At 55.9% G+C, this 15,941-nt stretch overlaps 1 protein-coding gene across 1 annotated transcript in view; it reads left to right on the top strand.

Moving 5' to 3' along the window:
* Nucleotides 1-2,872: 2,872 nt before the first annotated feature.
* LOC116856219 overlaps nt 2,873-15,941 on the top strand; it is a 33,484-nt gene continuing 20,415 nt past the window's right edge. The window contains 7 exon segments of the mRNA XM_032839540.1: nt 2,873-2,997; nt 5,577-5,680; nt 5,893-6,469; nt 6,616-6,657; nt 8,405-8,518; nt 12,504-12,535; nt 12,537-12,650. Coding sequence (XP_032695431.1) covers nt 6,343-6,469; nt 6,616-6,657; nt 8,405-8,518; nt 12,504-12,535; nt 12,537-12,650 — 429 coding nt within the window. The 5' untranslated portion in view covers nt 2,873-2,997; nt 5,577-5,680; nt 5,893-6,342.

Below are 15,941 nucleotides of genomic sequence, written 5' to 3'. Positions count from 1 at the left end.
AATAAATATTTAAAAAGTTAGGTTCTGAGCTCCAGAAAAGCCAACAAAAACATTTAAACATATGGATATCTTTTTTTATTGTGGTTAAAACCATACTCAGTAGAGATGAGTTTACAGCAGTGTTTTCTTTCTCTCTCTGCCTTTTTTTTTCTATCATTTTCTTTCTTTCTTTCTTTCTTTTAGGAAGCCAGGAGGATAAACATGTTGCCATGGTGTTCTGTTTAAAATAAAATACAATGGAAAGAAAAGCAGAATGATGAAGTAGCCACATGGACTGCAGGATACACCTGATACTAATTACTGTCATGCAGAATGTTCTGGAAGGCATTTGACTCGCCTGATGTATACATTCAAATCAAGCAAAGCAGGACTGGAAGGCTCCTTGGGGACCATCTTGTCCAACTCTTTCCTTTTTCCAGATGAGGAAATAGGGGCCCAGGGAGAGGCCTGGACCTCAGCCTCCCAGTTAGGAGGGAGCAAAGCGGGGATTCAACCCCCCCCCCCCCCCCCCCCCCCCCCGCGCACTTTTGTCGGAAACACATAATTTCCAGGGTCCTTTACCTTGGCCTGTCAGTGAGACCCTGAAAAAGAGGAGTGGGCTTTACTGTTAAATTCTTGAGCACGGGGCTTTGGGGCTTTGGAGCCAGGGAGCCCCCCCCCCAAAAAAAAAGAAAGAAAAAAAAAGAAAGAAAAAGAAAAAAGAGAAGAAAAAAAAAAAAAACGAAAAAGAAAAAAACAGAGAGGCTGATTGTGCTAGGAGGCCCAACTTTCCTCCTGGGCACCAGGCCCTGAGAAGAGATGCGCATGGACGTCTGGAGTTTCTCCTTCCTGGGCCTCCCGGGGGCACCCAACCCAGGCCGGGGGCTCCTCCCAGAGCATCAGCTCCTTCCTTTTGGGGCTGCAAGGCTGACGCCAGGAGGCACTGTCTCTAGGGCGGCCTCCAGGGGCCCTGAATGCGTGGCTACTGACGCTCTCTGGTGGCCGCCTGGGCTCCCACGCAGGCCTCCCACGCGTGGAGGGCGAGCGGGAGCCCCCGTGACAATGCGCACCCCTTTGCCTCTGCCCCCGAGAGGCTAGCAACCGGGCCTGCCGGCGTCTGATTGGCTGCGCAGGCCTGACGACAGGGGCTCCTGGACGCTGATTGGTCCCGGGCCGCTCCGGCTGTTTCCTAGCTATTAATACTGAGGCTAATAAGCGTTCTCCTGTTGACAAGGATGCTCGGAGCCATGATTTTTTGAAGCTTTCTTGACGTCTGCGGCTGGTGCAGGCCTTTCTGTCTCGCGAGTTTTGATGGGGGACGCTAGTCTCTGGGACTCCTGGCGTGCTCCGCAGGCTGTAAATTGGGTGTTCTACCCCCCCAACATTATCTGACACTTTAGGGTTGGCACCCCGCTATGCCCCTAAAGCGCGCTCTGTCTTCGTCTCCCCAGCGGCGCAACCGCTCACCTATAAACGAGCCCCCCACCCAAGGCTCGGGGTCTTTCGTGACCTGGTGGTCACTTCCACCTCCCTTACGCAGAGCTCCGTCCCTTCTTTTCAGCCCCGGAGTCTCCTGTGTGTGTGAAAGCCACCGCGCAGGATCGCTGGGCACGGCGGGGGGCGGAGGGGGGTCGCTCTGAAGCTGCTCTGAGCCCCCCCCCCACCCCCCGCCAAGTAGTGCGGGACGGAGCTGTTCTAACTTGATAGTCCCCGCAGGCCCCTCTGCCTTTCCCCTTCGGGACCCATCGCTCATTCTCACCCCTCTTCTGTCACTAGGCGCTTCATCCTTGCCCTCCCGGCTGCCACCCACCTGTCACCCTAAGATAGATCCCCAGTCCCTTTCAACAGCATTTTGACCTTTTCGAGAGGACATTTGATTGACGGCCCTGCCCGCTTTGCCACTCGGTGCCCGGCAGAGCTGCTGAAGGCACCACCTGTTACGGATTAAATCTCATGTGCCAAGTCCCGGAGCACGAGGCCGTGCAGCTATGCTCGGCCGCAACATGTGTCGCTGCCTGTTTCCCCGGGGCGGCACAGGGAGGGGGGCTGGCTTTTCAAAGTGTCCGTGCGGGGGAAATCACCTCGATTTTGGGGGGTATCCCACGCGTCTCCACGTGGGACACGATCTTCCTCGAAAAGTACTTTCCCTAGAGGGACACGGTTCATGTCTGAATTATTATTACGACCCCGGTTTGAGGGGGGTACCCCCTTGTTAACATCTAGGAAACGGACCCCCTGACAGAGGAAGGGACATTGCCAGGTTCTCGTGCACAGGTTGTAAGCGGCAAAGCCCGGGACTCAAAACCCGTTTTTTTTTTTTTTTTTCCCTCCCTGACTCGGAGATGCAAGGCTGTGCCGAGTCTTCCATGTCAAAGATAACCAATCAGAAATGGACGGGTGGGCTAAAAGGGGGTGACAGCCACCACTTACATGTGGGTACTGGTTCTCTTGCTCGGGGCGTTTTATTTTCCGGGACAATAAGCAGAAAGCATCATTTTCCTTTCCCTAAGACGCATCCTCTGGTAGAGGTTCCGAAACAGTCAGGTGTGTGATGTGCCGCCCCCAGCGCCCCAGCTTTACCCTCGGCCCGCCTGAGGAAAACCATCCCTTGTCCCGTTCTCCCAGCAAATTGTGCAGCCAGATCGCCGTGCTCGGCGAGCGGGGCTCGGGTAGGGCAAAAAGCACCAGCGAACACAGGGTGTTGGTCATGGCGGCGAGGGGCACTGCGGCAGATTTTTTTTCCTCCCTTCTTTGCTGCAATCTGGGTGCGGCTAGAGCAATTTGTCATAGAATCTGGGGGGCTCATTTTTCCGGCCAATCACTTTTGGAGAAATGAGCGCATTGCAGCAGAATGCGCTGACGTCAGAGACCACCCCTTCTGCGCTTCCATATAAACCCCACCCAGCCAGCCCCTAGCGCAGACGGCGGAGAGCGGAGATGGAGCGCGCCTTGGCCCGCTGGCCTCGGCTGCAGCTCCTCGGGAGAATCGGGGCGCCCACGCGAGAATCTCCCCACCTGGTGAGTGGTTGGCCATCCTTGCCTGGAAGGATGTGCAAATCGAAGACGACACCCCTTCGAGGTTGGGCTCTGTCCTCCTGGACACGCCAATGACAGACGCCGGGGACCTTCTCTCGAAGGCGGCCACCTCGCCTGGTCCCCGAGTGTCGGCGATGAAAATTCTGTCAGGCAGAAAGATCTCGAGGCACATTTTCCTGGGGGGGGAAATCAGGGCCCTTTTCTCGTGCAGACCCTCAGCTTGAGGGTCGGCTGGGTGGTAGGGGTTTAGATGAAGCCCGAATCCGATCAGATCCCCGTTAGAATCCAGTGTACCGCAGTCACCGGGGTCCAAAACCCCGATTTTCTGTGCTCGAAGGCACCTTTAGAATCCCGGTGGGTGGGAGCTATGGCGGCGGGTGCATTATGCATGCCCCCGAGTCGGGGGGGGGGGGAAGAGCACCTAAAAAGAAGAGTCTCCCAGGTAGATGCCCCCCCAATTTTTGGCCAGGTTCTTGGTGGCCCATAGGCGTGAGGGGTGTAGGTTCCCGTCCGCAAGGGATTGCGAATCCAAATACCCAGGTTTCGTGCAGAGCAGACAGTCAAAATTTAGAGTAAAATTGCTAACTGTTAATCATCTGGTTCCCCCGATCAGTCACTTTATTAGTGGAAAGATATGGCGCCCAAGTGCAGACCCATCAGAAGCCCCCTAGGACCAGTTCCGTAGAGAAGGGCCGCTGGGGGGAAGGTCAAGTCACTGGGGGCACTGGCAGAATAGCAGGGTGGTGGGTTGGGATGCAGAGAAGGCCGTGTTCTTGGGTCTGGGGGAGGCTAATCTAGAGGGAAGAGAGAAATACAGAAAAGGGGGCGTGTTGGGGTTGTCAAGGCGCTGGGAGTTGGGAAATGGGGGCCGGGGGTCTTTCTAGCATTGCATGATGGTCGTTACAAGATTCTGACATGTTGCGGGAATTTGAGTTTTGATAAAGTCGTCTTTTGCCGTTTCCTTTGTCCCTGTCAAGCCCCCCCACGCCGCCCCCTCCCCACTCTGGGCCGGCGGCCTCGGGCGGGGGGGGGCGCGAGCGGGTTGCTACGTGGCAGGTTTCTGGAAGGTTCTCTTGCTGGCCGCCAGAGGGCGCTGGTGGCACTGCGGAATTTTGGGGGGCGGGGTGGCGAGGGGAGGTGGCCTTTGTTCTTCTGCTGGAGGGGGTCGAGCGCGGGATTTACTGGAGAATTCTGGATTCGTTTACCTGAGGGGGAAATGTTTTAAGATCCCGGGGTTCCCTGGGCAGCCGCTGGAGCGTTGGCGCCGGGTGGAGATGGCGTGATTCGCGCGGGCTGTGTGACTTAGGGGGTCGTGGATGAGCGTGGACGCAGATTAGTTGATTTTAGCGGGCTTTGGTTTTGGGGGTCTTAACAAGAGGATGTGGCGCATTTGAGCAAGATGAAGGGGTCGACAGGTTGTGGAGTAGGTGTCGCGCGGTCTTGAGGTTCTTGCTGTGGCGAGCTGAGATCACGGGGCGGGGGGGTCGGTGGTGCTCTGGACGATTTTAGGTGGGTTTGGCTGCCTGCGTATTATTTTTTAGCGATAGTATTTTGTATCGTGTGTCCAGAAAGCCCCGCGAATGAGTGGAAACGGTGTGTCGAGAACTGGGTCTTTATAATTTTAATTAATTTATGTTTAATTGGACTTACCGAAGGTCAGAGCCAAGATTTCTGTGTTTTCACTTAATACAAGTGGAATCGTGTTCTGGAAAGATCCTTGGCGAGTGCCTTCTCGGTAGCCTTACGTGTCTCTGATGCAGGGTGACCCCCCTCACAGTTGGGGGTGCCGAAGGTCCCCTGGACGTGTGTTGTGGGGGCGCTGATCGATGTCCACAGGTGGATTCTGGCATGCTATGGCGGGTGTAGTGTTTCGAGGACATAGTGGCCCTGCGCGATGTGCTGGTGTGGGCTGGGGCCTCCCCCCACCCCAGCCCCAGACCTGTTGGGCGCCCCCCCCCCCCGTTCTATGCCAGCTGTGCCCCTGGCAGCTGTGGGCCAGGCGCTGCGGGGGCGCGGGAGGCTCTGCTGCGCGCGCGCGCCGCAGGTGGCTGCGCTCCTGAGTCCTGGGTGCTGGACGCGCGCCCCCTAGCGGTCTGTGCCTGCAAATGGCTCGCGGCCCGCTAGACCTGGCTCCAGGTTGCGCATGCGCACACTGCTAACACTTGCGCTCTGTCAATCAAGTCTTCCTTACCCCCTCCCACTTCTCTCCCTCCTCCCCTTTTCAGTTCTTTCATTTCTACCCCTCCCATTTCTCCTCTTCCTCCTCCCCTCTGCTTTTCCTCCTCCCTCTTTTCCCCTCCCCTTCCTGTCTCCCCTTCCCTCCTCCCTCCTCCCCCCTCCCCCCTCCTCCCCCTCCCTTTCCTCCTCCTTCGATTTCCCTCCCTCTTCCCTCCTAACTCCTCCCTCCTCCTCCCCCTCTTTCCCACTGCTCCCTCCCTTTCCGACTCTGACTGCCCCCTCCCTCTCCCTCTGACTGCCCCCTCCCTCTCTCTGCTGTTCCTGTGCTGACCGTTAGAGGTCATCAAGATGGTTTCTAATCCGGCCCCCTTCCCGTGCCTTAGGGTCTCTTCAGGGATGACATCACCTGTTCACCTCCTTGTCTTCAAGGACCACCTCCCGATGCCACGCTGCTGCCAAGGTGCTCGCTGATCACCTCCCCCTGATGGTACCTTGGCCCCTCTTTGAGGACCTGTATAACTCAACCTGCCGGGCAGAATCCCCACCCCTGCCGCCCTCCCTGCACACCCCCAGACCCATTAGCAATTAAAAGACCATTTTAAATTTTAACTGATTAGTTTTAGTTATAATTCATTTAAATTTAATTACTACGTAGACTTGGGCTTTTAAGTGGGGCCTCTAACCTTTGATCAATTGCAGAGGCCACTAGGAGCTCCGACCCCTGGATGGCACCAGCATACAAAGCAGCCACTGGCAGAGACCACCCCCCCACGCCCACACCACCAGGACGAGGATGACTGAGGATGAAGAGGACCAGAACCGACCAGCCAGCTCTTCCCTCTTGGCCGAATGTTTAAGCCAATGCCCTAGTGAGGGGGCATTGGTCATTAACCTCTGACCTTTGCTATGCTTATGCCTTGATGCTATGAATACTTTTGTATAAGTCTCTACTTGTGTTCACTTGCCAGCCACCTGGAGTGTTTCCCTCCCCAAGGAGTTGTCAGTCTTTCTCCGATGACAACCCCCTTGTTGCCTGTATGATGTACTGAACGGAAGGATCCCTTTGGGAACTTCTCAGGAGGGGGACCTGGGCCAAGGGCTCGACCAGCATCTCACTGGCAATTCCAAGGCCCGGGGTGGGCTTCTGGAATGAGCATGTGCCCTGACGCCTGGCTACCGAACTGCCAAGGGCCTCCCCACCTCTCCCCACCTCTTCTCAGATCTCCCTGTTCTTTCTGGGGAATGGGGACAAGAAGAGCAGCCTCCCAGGGTTGTTGTGAGTATTGAATGATATAAAACCACCTCAGGCAGGGCTGGGCATAGAGGAGGTGGTCAGCAAATGTCTGTTGAAAAAGTTTGGTAGGTCGGTCCCTTCCCACCCCTGTCACTCTCGTCTCATACTTCTCATTTATTCTCCCACAGCGCTCCAGGCAGCCCCTGTCCGCAGGGCTCTCCTTGAAGCAGGTAGGGGTCCACCGAGATGGGCGTTGGGCAGACCTGAGTACGAACATGAACTTCACATGTGGTCATTTCCAGAGCACTTTCTATGTTCTATGAGTGTCTTATTTCCATGTTGTACACACATATGAATGAAGCAGCATTTACAGATGAGAATGGGTTTGACATTGATTGAAGGGATTTTAAAAGAGTCAGGGTGAGGGGTTGGGGGCAGGGTGGGGGAAGAAGAGGACTTAGGAGAAGCAAGTGCCCCCTCCCACAGCACAGGACACGCTCACATTCACAGCAGGGACACTGAGGTTGGAGGAGTGTAAGTGTTTTGTCACATTGTTGGCAAGAGAAGGGGTCAGAGTTGGACCCTGGGTGCCCTTGTGGCCGCCCCTTACCTCCCCTGGGCCCAGAGTTGTACTAAGAGCCTTTTGATTTCCAATCAGGCATTTGACAGTGGGATAGCCTCTTAGAAATCCCAGCTGTCAAGCATGGTCTGGGGAGGGTGGGGGGTGGAGGGCATCTGGGTGGCCCTGTGCTGGTGCCATGTGCTGGTTCCACCTCTCAATGACTGGTGTGACCTTAAACAAGTCACTTAACTTCTCCAAGCCCCAGTCCCTTTCATGGGTTAAATGGGGATTTAAAAAAAAAAAAAAAAAAAAAAAAAAAAGCACCCGCATTTATCTACCCCACAGGGCGCTTTTGAAGACCAAATGATGTAACCACCGTGAAAGTGCTTTGTAAATCGCTGTGGAAATTGCTAGATACTTAACTCCCAGCGTTAGTGCCTCGTGGTGCACATGCCCAACCCCATTCTCCCTCAGTAATAACGGCACCCAGTAGGTGCTGCATGTGTTTGCGCTCAATAAATAAATTCCAGAGTAAATAAAAGCAGAATTAATTCAACAAACATTTTCTGGAACGCCGACAATATGCCCAGCACACCAGGCCTGGTATGTGATCCAAAGATGATGAAAACAAGTCTCCTGGAAGCTAATTGGGGTCTTCCTTCGACCCGCACTTTCTTTCGTCCCCTTTTAAGCCAACCAGTTTTGTCCGGACAAGACAAAAACAACTCGGGCGCTTTAGAGACGCCCGGCTCCATGGAGACAATAGCTCCCGGGCATCTAAAAGGGCCTGATTGGATTATGTGGCAAATAGAAGGTGGAAGGGTGACTTGGAAGGTGACAAATGAAGTGGGCGGAGAGCCGCTTTGAGTTAATCCAGGCTATTAGGAGGGAACCTTTTGTCTTCCAGGGGCTGCCGGGAGCTTTTACCACTGGTTTTTACATCCTTAATGTAAGGACGCATAATTTATGGTCAGTGAAAACCCAGGCCCCGTGAGGTTTGAGTGGGCCTAACGATTGCGCGTCCTGCTCCCAGTGAGTAATTAGAGCGAACATTACGGCCCCCTTTGCGGTCCGCAAAGGCCTTTTGATAATCATGATTCATTTGAACCTCACAACTCCCTGTCCCGACCCCGGGGCTGGCCTGCCACCTCCAAGGGGAACAGAGGTCATCAAGGTCTTCTTCCAGGTTGGGGTCCTACGGCACATTTGCACCCCTATCACCTCTTGGGTAGTGAAGGAAGAGAGGTGTCTACAGCGTTGGTCTCTCCTGTCTCAGGCCTACCTGTCCCTCCTGGCACTCACTAGTTCTTTCCTCTCAATTCCTAATTTTGCTCTCTCCACAGCCGGGAGCCTCCCAGGCCCCCTCACTGTCCCCCCTTTCCAGCCACTACAGCCTGTCTCTTTCCTTTTCGCAGCCAAGCTTCTCGAAAGGCCTGTCTACACTTGCTGTCTTCCTTCCTCACCTCCAATTTCCTCTTCAACCCACTGCTTCCTGACTTGTTCTGCTCCGTCGAACGACCCTACCTCAGGTAATGACTTTTCTGTCACTTGACTCTGGACACGTTTCCAGCTCATGGACACATGGACACATTTTCATTTCTTGGCCTTCATGTGGCTTTCGGCTCTGGTTCCCTCCTGTTGGCCTATACTCCTCACAGAACCAGCAGCTCCTGGCTTCCCTCATTCTTCGCTTCTCCTAGGACCTGGGGTATCCACAGCTCTCCTGTCTGGGAGCCTGCCTCTTACCGTCTTGCAGGGTTCAAGGCCTTGCTGAACCGCCTCGTGTTGAGGCCTAGGGGTTAGTCAGTTCTTCCAAGCCACTTTTTTCTCAGTTCTGGAATAGAGTTACTACTCTTGACCTGGCAGGTCAGGTGGATGTGTCACAGGGAAGAACCAGACACTAGTCGAGGGACTTGAAATAAGGTCAATAAAATGTTCGTGAGAAAATTGGAGTCCCCGTCCGCTTTTCTGACAGGTTAAGTTCCCACGGGGAGAACCAGAGAGAGAAGAAAGACGTGGGGGGCGGGGGTGAGATGGGGGAAGCGTAGCAAAGAAAAAAAAAGTAAGAAAAGACACTAGTGGCCCCCAAAAGTGGGGAAGGGAGCCTTAGAAAAAATACTGAACTCTACCAAAAACCCATCCAGTGAAAGGTTTCCTCTCGGGTCGGGTCTGGCTCAAAGAAAGTAAACAGGAAAAAGGCTTTAAATTGATTATCCCAGTGACAAATCCCAGGAAGCTTTCAAGTCAAATTGCCCCATTTTGGGTTTTTAACTCCTTCTATCAAGTTGAACCTCTTTAGGTCCCGCATCCTGGCTAAGCCCTCCCCCAGCCCCCCCTCGCTGGTGATTAAGTCCCGAAGGTACGCGACGCCTTTCAGGGATGAATGGCCCACAGAAAGCGCCCTCCCTGTCCCCCCCAGCGGTGGTTTTCTGTTTTATTCCACTTTCCGCCCTTTCCCCTTAATGAACGCAGGGCTAATCTTGGGCCTTGTCAAGGAAGAGGCCGCGGACTTAATGAGGTAGCTGCTGGATTCCAATATTCGTCTCATAAGGAGCCCTTCTTTGTCTGGGGAGGAAAAACACACTGATTATCATAATGAGGTGAGCCGGCGTCCGCAGGCAGGGCCGACCGGGGCTGAGGCCACGCTTCTAATTCTGGTGCTGGAGCCCGGGTTTCATGTGCTCCTCATTTAAGGCTTTGCCTCTGTCCCAGTCAGGGGTCCTTTGAGCGGGGTTGAAAGTTGAAGGCTGCTTTGGGGAGCCCGCCGCAGATAGGACTGCTTTGCAGAAAGTTCCTTTGTTCGACCCTTACTACACACAGATGTCGCAGGGGTCCCAGCCCTCCGCGCCTCGTGGATTCATTGTCTGAGAAGCCCGGGAATGGAGGGGTACGTGTTTCCTGCTAGAGCACGGCCCTGGCTTGTTTCAGGGCTCACAGATCATTAAAGACTTCATAATCTACCTGTAGGACCCATGGAATTGTCCCGAGGTTGACACTGACCTGGAAAGCCCCATCCACATCAAGAAATACTGGTGCCCCTCCCACCCCCCAGCCCCTGCCCTTGGAGTAGTGAGGTTTGGGGTTCACCTTTGCCTCCCATGTACTGCTGCACGTGAACTTCAGAGGCCCGGGGATTTGTCAGGATCACTCGGAGTCAAGTGCACAGAGGGGACATTACAACTCAGATCTGGCAGCAGAACCCACAGCCCCTGCTTTTACCCGCTTCATACCGCCCTACTCCATATGTCCTGTGCCCCAGTGGAAGGACCCCCACCAAGCTTCTGTCCTGATCTTTGAACTCCCCAGAGCCCATCGATATCTTTAGAGCAGGTATTCCCACCCCCTAAGTCTGAACACTGCCCCTCTGTGTCCCAAGTTCTGGGCTTTTCTCACCCCAAGACCGATCAAGATCAGATCACTCCCAGTTAAGCATCAGACTGTAGCCAGACCTTCAGCCAGATGGAGAACTAAAGGAGAAGGGAGGTGATGGGAGCGAGGGGAGGAGGCTCACGGTTCTCTGTTGGCTAAAGGTTCTCTGGCATCACCGCCCAGAATTCGTTTAAAAATCCGCAAACCCAACTTGGCGAGCACCTGAACCACGTCCGAGGCTGTCCTAGGGACCCAGAGGTTGCCTGGGTGAGGGGGCCGGGTGAGGCTGAGCACCTCTGAAAGTAGGGATCCTACCAAAACCTACTGGTCTCAACATCCCTCATTAAGTCAATCCTGGAGGCTCTGGACTTCTAGGAAGAGGTGGCTTCCCCAGGTGGAAAAGCAGAGAATGCCTGAGGCCAGGAGACGCCCCCCACCACCCCATCCTGAGTTTCTGTTTTTCTCCTTTTCCTGCCCACCTCTGGTGTCCACCACCTTCTTCCTCCTTCCAACACCCATTTCCTGATTCGGTCCTCTGGGGGTGCCCTAGGCCAGCCCATTGCTTCCTCTGGGTGCCCCAGCCTCAGCTTGGCACTAAGTGGGGTTCAGTAAGAGTATGTGGGCTGTCTGTTTGGACAGGTGAGTCAGTGAAGGAACCGCCGTACTCCAGACGCTAGACGGGAGTCTTTGGGAACCGAGGAGCATCAGGCAAACGGGAGGAGGCTGGAATTAGTTCCTCTGAGGGGAGCGTGGGCACTGCCCTGCCCCCAAGCCCCATTTGAGCCGGGCTTTGCTGGCCCTGCCCCTTCACTCACTCAGGCGTCCATCCCGTCATCCAACAGTTGATCCTTACTGAACGAGCCCATGGCCCGGCCCCGGCTCAGCCCCAGCGTCCCTTAGCGTGTCCCTTGATGGCCTCTGCCTCCCTGGGAGGGCTGGCCGGGGGGTTTCTTCTGCTGAGGGCGGCCTTGTGCCACCGCAGGCGCTGGAGCAGCAGCAGCCTCTGGCTCTGTGGAGAAGGCCGGCAGAGAGGCGTGGAGGGTAGGCCTGCCTTGGGCCACTTGGCCCCGGTGACCTTTCATTTAAGCCCTGGGGGACACTTGGAGGTGCCCATCTCCAGGGCTCTGCCCCCTCCTGCCCTCTCTGCCTCCCGGAGATCCCACCCCCCATCCCGTAGCTGAGTGCTGACAGCTGCCCTTGCCCCCCGCCCTACAGCTCAGGACGGACGCGGGGGCGCAGGAATTGCTGTGGGGTGTGTGTGCCCCTCGGGCTCCGGCCCCCCAGGTCTCCCTCTTGAGTCGGGGTCTGTGACCCGGACCTTTCTGTCCTGGGGCCAAATGCAGCCCCTGTGCACCAGGCGTTGGCTGGAAACCTCCAGGGAGCTCTGCAGGCTTGCCCTCTGCCCGGTTGCCTAACTGCTCTGCTCTGTCTTGGTGGCCACCTTGACCCTCTGCTTGCCACAGTGTGTCTGTCACCTGGCCCGACCCATCTGCCCCTTCTCTGCACTTGAATCACTGGGCTCCTGATCCTCTGGGCCTCCGCTGTCCAGCCCTCCGCCTAGCTGGTTGGTTTTCCTTGCTGAGCCCGCGCCTGTGGTTACCTGGTCTTGCCTGCTTCCTCGTCCGTCTCCTGCCTGCTTGCCTCTTGGCCTTCTCTAGGGTGTAAAGGCCCCTTCTCCAGCTTAAGGAGCCCCTTTCCCTGTGTGGCCAGAGAACCGGTCCCCAGGGCCCACGGGACAGGTCCCTGCCGCCATGCCACCTCCCGCAGCCATCCTCGGATGCTTCCTCCCGTGGGGGTGGGGGTTCAAAGTGACCGTGGCTGCAGCCAGACCTCTGTCCTGCCCCTCCCCATCCCCCAGGCCCCTCGTCTCGTCCCACTGGGTGTTAGCCCACAGCCTGTCCCTGGGAGGCCTGGGCTCTGCCGTGCCCCAGGCCTCACAGCCGGTATGGGGGCTACCAACTGGCCCATTGCTTCTTCACCTCTTCGTGTCCTTGCTCATCTCCACAAGCCACCTGCTTCCACCGAAAACCATGCGGCAGGTGAGACTTGGCTCGCTGCCTGTGTGTGTGTGCGTGTGTGTGTGTAGCTCCTCTGAAGTGCCAGCCTTGTCATAACCCTAATCTCCTGCATCTCCTGCAAGGTCAGCCCTGTCCCCGGCACATCGCCTGGGCTGGCGGAAGAACCCGATGGAAGAGGCCAGAACAGCCCCCAGAGGACAGCCGCCCTGCACCAGGGAGCCCGCCAAGCTGCCTGTCGCCAGTCCCGTGCCTCTCCACTTCCACCCACTTTGGGGTGAGTGTCTTGCTCTCTCGCGACACCAGAATTTCACTAGTTTCAGCTCACCCATCTCGATTCTAGAAGGTACACATTTAGCCTGGGGAGGGGGCTACTACCAAGAGCAAATCTGCTCCACCGACCCTGCGGCCTGGCGGGGGTCTGCAAGCTTCCTGGAGCCTCTGGGACCGTGGCCACATGGAGCCAGCTCACGTGGGGCCCACCCCGGGGCCGTGGCATGCTGTGGGCCGGGCACGGTAAGTGAGGGGTGTCCACAACTCTGACCACGGGCCCCCAAGAACCAGCTCGGGCCAGGCACACAGTAGGTCCCCAGTGCAGCGTGGCTAAGCATGGGAAGGAAATGAGGGACGGTACAGGTACCCTCTCTGGTCTCTGAGGCCTGGCCAGAGGGCCAGCATGGAGACGTGGAAACAGGAAAGCTTGTCTGTCTGTAGAAAACCTTTTTTCCCTGAAATCCAAAGCTATGTCAGTCCTCGTGAGCTCTTACACACCAGGCTTTGATAATGTCCTTTAATCACAGAGTTGTTTTTGAGTGAGTTCTTCTCTTGGCCCGTTTTCCTCACCCCTGAAATTGCAACGAGATGGGAATGTTTGTGTCTGTTTAAATAAGATCAGTAATGGTGGGGAAAAGAAAGCGGAGGGTTACAGCCGCGCGGCTCACGCCAGAACGAGTCGTTTGTTTATCTGGTTTTCCTTATTCCAGACGCATCGATGGAGCCGCTGGGGCTCAGGGCTAGGGCTCTGCTGGGGTGCCTGAGACCAGCTTTGTCTTAGGGACTAGAGGGTCTAGCAGGGTTCCCTGGGAGATCCCACGCAGCGACTTGGCCCACGTGGCCTCTGAGCAAGATGGGCAGGAAGAAAGGAAGCTCGGCGGAGGGCACTTTTCCTTTGTCGGATCCCAGGAACCGAGTCTCATGAAGGGGCCTGGGGGTGGGGGCTGTTGGCAGAGTCAGCAAAGCAGGGGGCCGCGCTAGCGAGGCTGACTCCGTCCGTGTCTGCTGTATCTCCCGCCTCATGCTCCTGGGGTAGCCCCTAGGCTGATAGATGAAGCCAGTCAGACTCCTGGGGTGGTCCAGGTGGGAGATGGGGAATGGCCTGGTGAGGCTAAGTCGAGCCCACAGATATTTCCGGAGCCTCGGGTGGGTCCCCCAGTGTCCCTGGGCCAGATGCCAGTGTCCCCCTTCGTCCCAGGGGTCCCCAGGGTCTGTGAGAGGGCCGGCGATGAGCAGAGCGGGGAGGGGGGCCTCCTCCAGGTGCCGCAGATCCCCAGGGTCTCTCACGCAGATTCCGTAATGCCCTCTCATCGCATGGAGGTTTCAGAGATAGGTCTGCCCTGCCCTTCTCCCCTGAAAGGGAAATGGGTTGCGGATATTACTTTTCCACAGACCCCGTCAGTGTAGGCTAGGAGGGGTGGAGGCCTCCGAGCCCAGGGACCGTTGTCTTTGCTTGATTTTGTTCCCTAGAGAGCCAGTTGGGCTGCCTAGAGGCGGGGAGTGTGTGCCCAGGGCTGAATCCAAGGAGGGGCACCAGGAAGGCTCTGCCCTGTGATATTTACTGCATAGTTGGCATTTGCTGAGCCGTTAGCAAGCAGGGTGACGTGGCAGAGAGAGAGGCCTGGGAGGGAAGCTTTACACAGGGCAGGATGCAGGTCGGGGGGCGGGGGCCTGGGGGGGTCGAGTTGGGTGTCGTATCTGGAGCTTCCCAGACAGATCCACAGAGCTAGTTTGAGCCAAGTGCCCATGGTTTCTGGATTCTTCTGGAGGGACATCTTAGCAGGCCCTCCAGGTGGGCTGAGCTGAGGGGCGGAGTCACGGCTTAGGCAGGTGTCCAGCCCACCCCCAGCCTTTGCCAGCCCTGCCCCTCAACGTCCCCAGCAGGGTGGGATGGTGTCTCTTTGGGCCTGGCTGTGTCTCAGGTACACTCGTGAACGTTCCGTCTCAGGCAAATATACATTTTTGTGTGTGTCACATGTTACTTTGCATTTTGCATGTCGTTAAGCAGAAAATAAAGACTAGATCAAGTATTCTTCTCAATTAAAGGAGTTAAAACAGAACATCATCAATAATCAGCCTCACGGCAGAACATTCCAGGCGTTATTAAGTGTTGAAAGAAATGATCATTTTTGGGAAAGTTCTTTTTGTAGAGGGATTGGCCCACCCTTGAGTAGTCGGGTATCGGTTGGAGTCCCAGACAGGCTAGACAGAGGGCAGAGGGCCCTGTCAGTGTGGCGGGAGGGGGTCTCTCTGTCCTGCCTCTAAGTGGATGCTCCGAGGAGGGCACAGATGCGTGGAGGAGATGGTGGTCTTGTCTGGAAGCTGGTGGTCCCATCCCACTGGCGTCCCCCTGAGTGGGTGGGAAACGGAGCCTAGAACAGAGCTCAGCCTCTGTACTCGTGGAAGGACACAGAGTGCCCCCTCGGCCCTGCGTCTTCCCACCTGCAGGTTGCTTGTGGGGGGGCTCCCTGCAGCTTTTGGGGCCCCCGACCTCATGCCTCCTGACTTGTGATTCAAACCCCAAATGCATTTCCAAGCACATTTCTCCAAATAATGTCAAAACCTGGCAAGACTTAACGGGCAACGGGGTGCATGTGTTTCTTATTCGTTTACATGAAGTAACTTCAATGTGTTTTTTATGAGCAATCTGACTTCCAGAAAGAGAAAAAAAATCGACCCATCTATAATGAGCTTGCTAATGAATTTTTCCTTGAAAAGAAGGAGGCGGCTTTCGACAGAAGGGGGTGTGGAGAGAGACAAATTAAGGTTCCAAAGGGTTAAAGGGCAGTGGGTGATGGCGAGACTAGCATTGTCAGCTGAATTGAGAAAGGCCTGCGGTCCTGGGGCAGCTTCTTTTTAGAAAACCCATGTTTAACACAGTGTGAGTCCATCCCGGGAGGGAGCAGTCCCCTTCCCTCCACGACTTTAACCCCTGTCCTCTCTCCTATAGGAGAGAACAAGGAAGCATCGCCTGGTCTCCCATCTAGGGTGTGAGCAGATGGAAAATTCCGGAAAAGAGTTGTATCTTTCCAAACGAGGCCATCTTCCCGTTTTGAAAGGGAGACACGAGTATGGGCAGGGAAGGAGGGACAGCTCTCTCTATAGGGCCTGGTTCCCAGGGGAACCAGCCCTGCGTCCTGAGTGGCTTGAGAAGCCGGGCCCTTTAGGGAAGTCTGAGGGACCAGGTGTTGCAGGGGCATGTGAAATGAGTCTGTGTTTCAGAGCTAGGAAAGAGTTCAGAGAGCCCTTGGGGACTCTGTTGGGAGATCTGCCCCCAGAGGTGTCCCCCACCAAC

The sequence above is a fragment of the Lontra canadensis genome, unplaced genomic scaffold (genome assembly GCF_010015895.1).
Source record: "Lontra canadensis isolate GAN:19392208 unplaced genomic scaffold, GSC_riverotter_1.0 scaffold108, whole genome shotgun sequence".
NCBI lineage: Eukaryota > Metazoa > Chordata > Mammalia > Carnivora > Mustelidae > Lontra > Lontra canadensis.
Note: the sequence above shows the minus strand (reverse complement) of the source record. Positions and strands in the feature narration are given on the sequence as shown.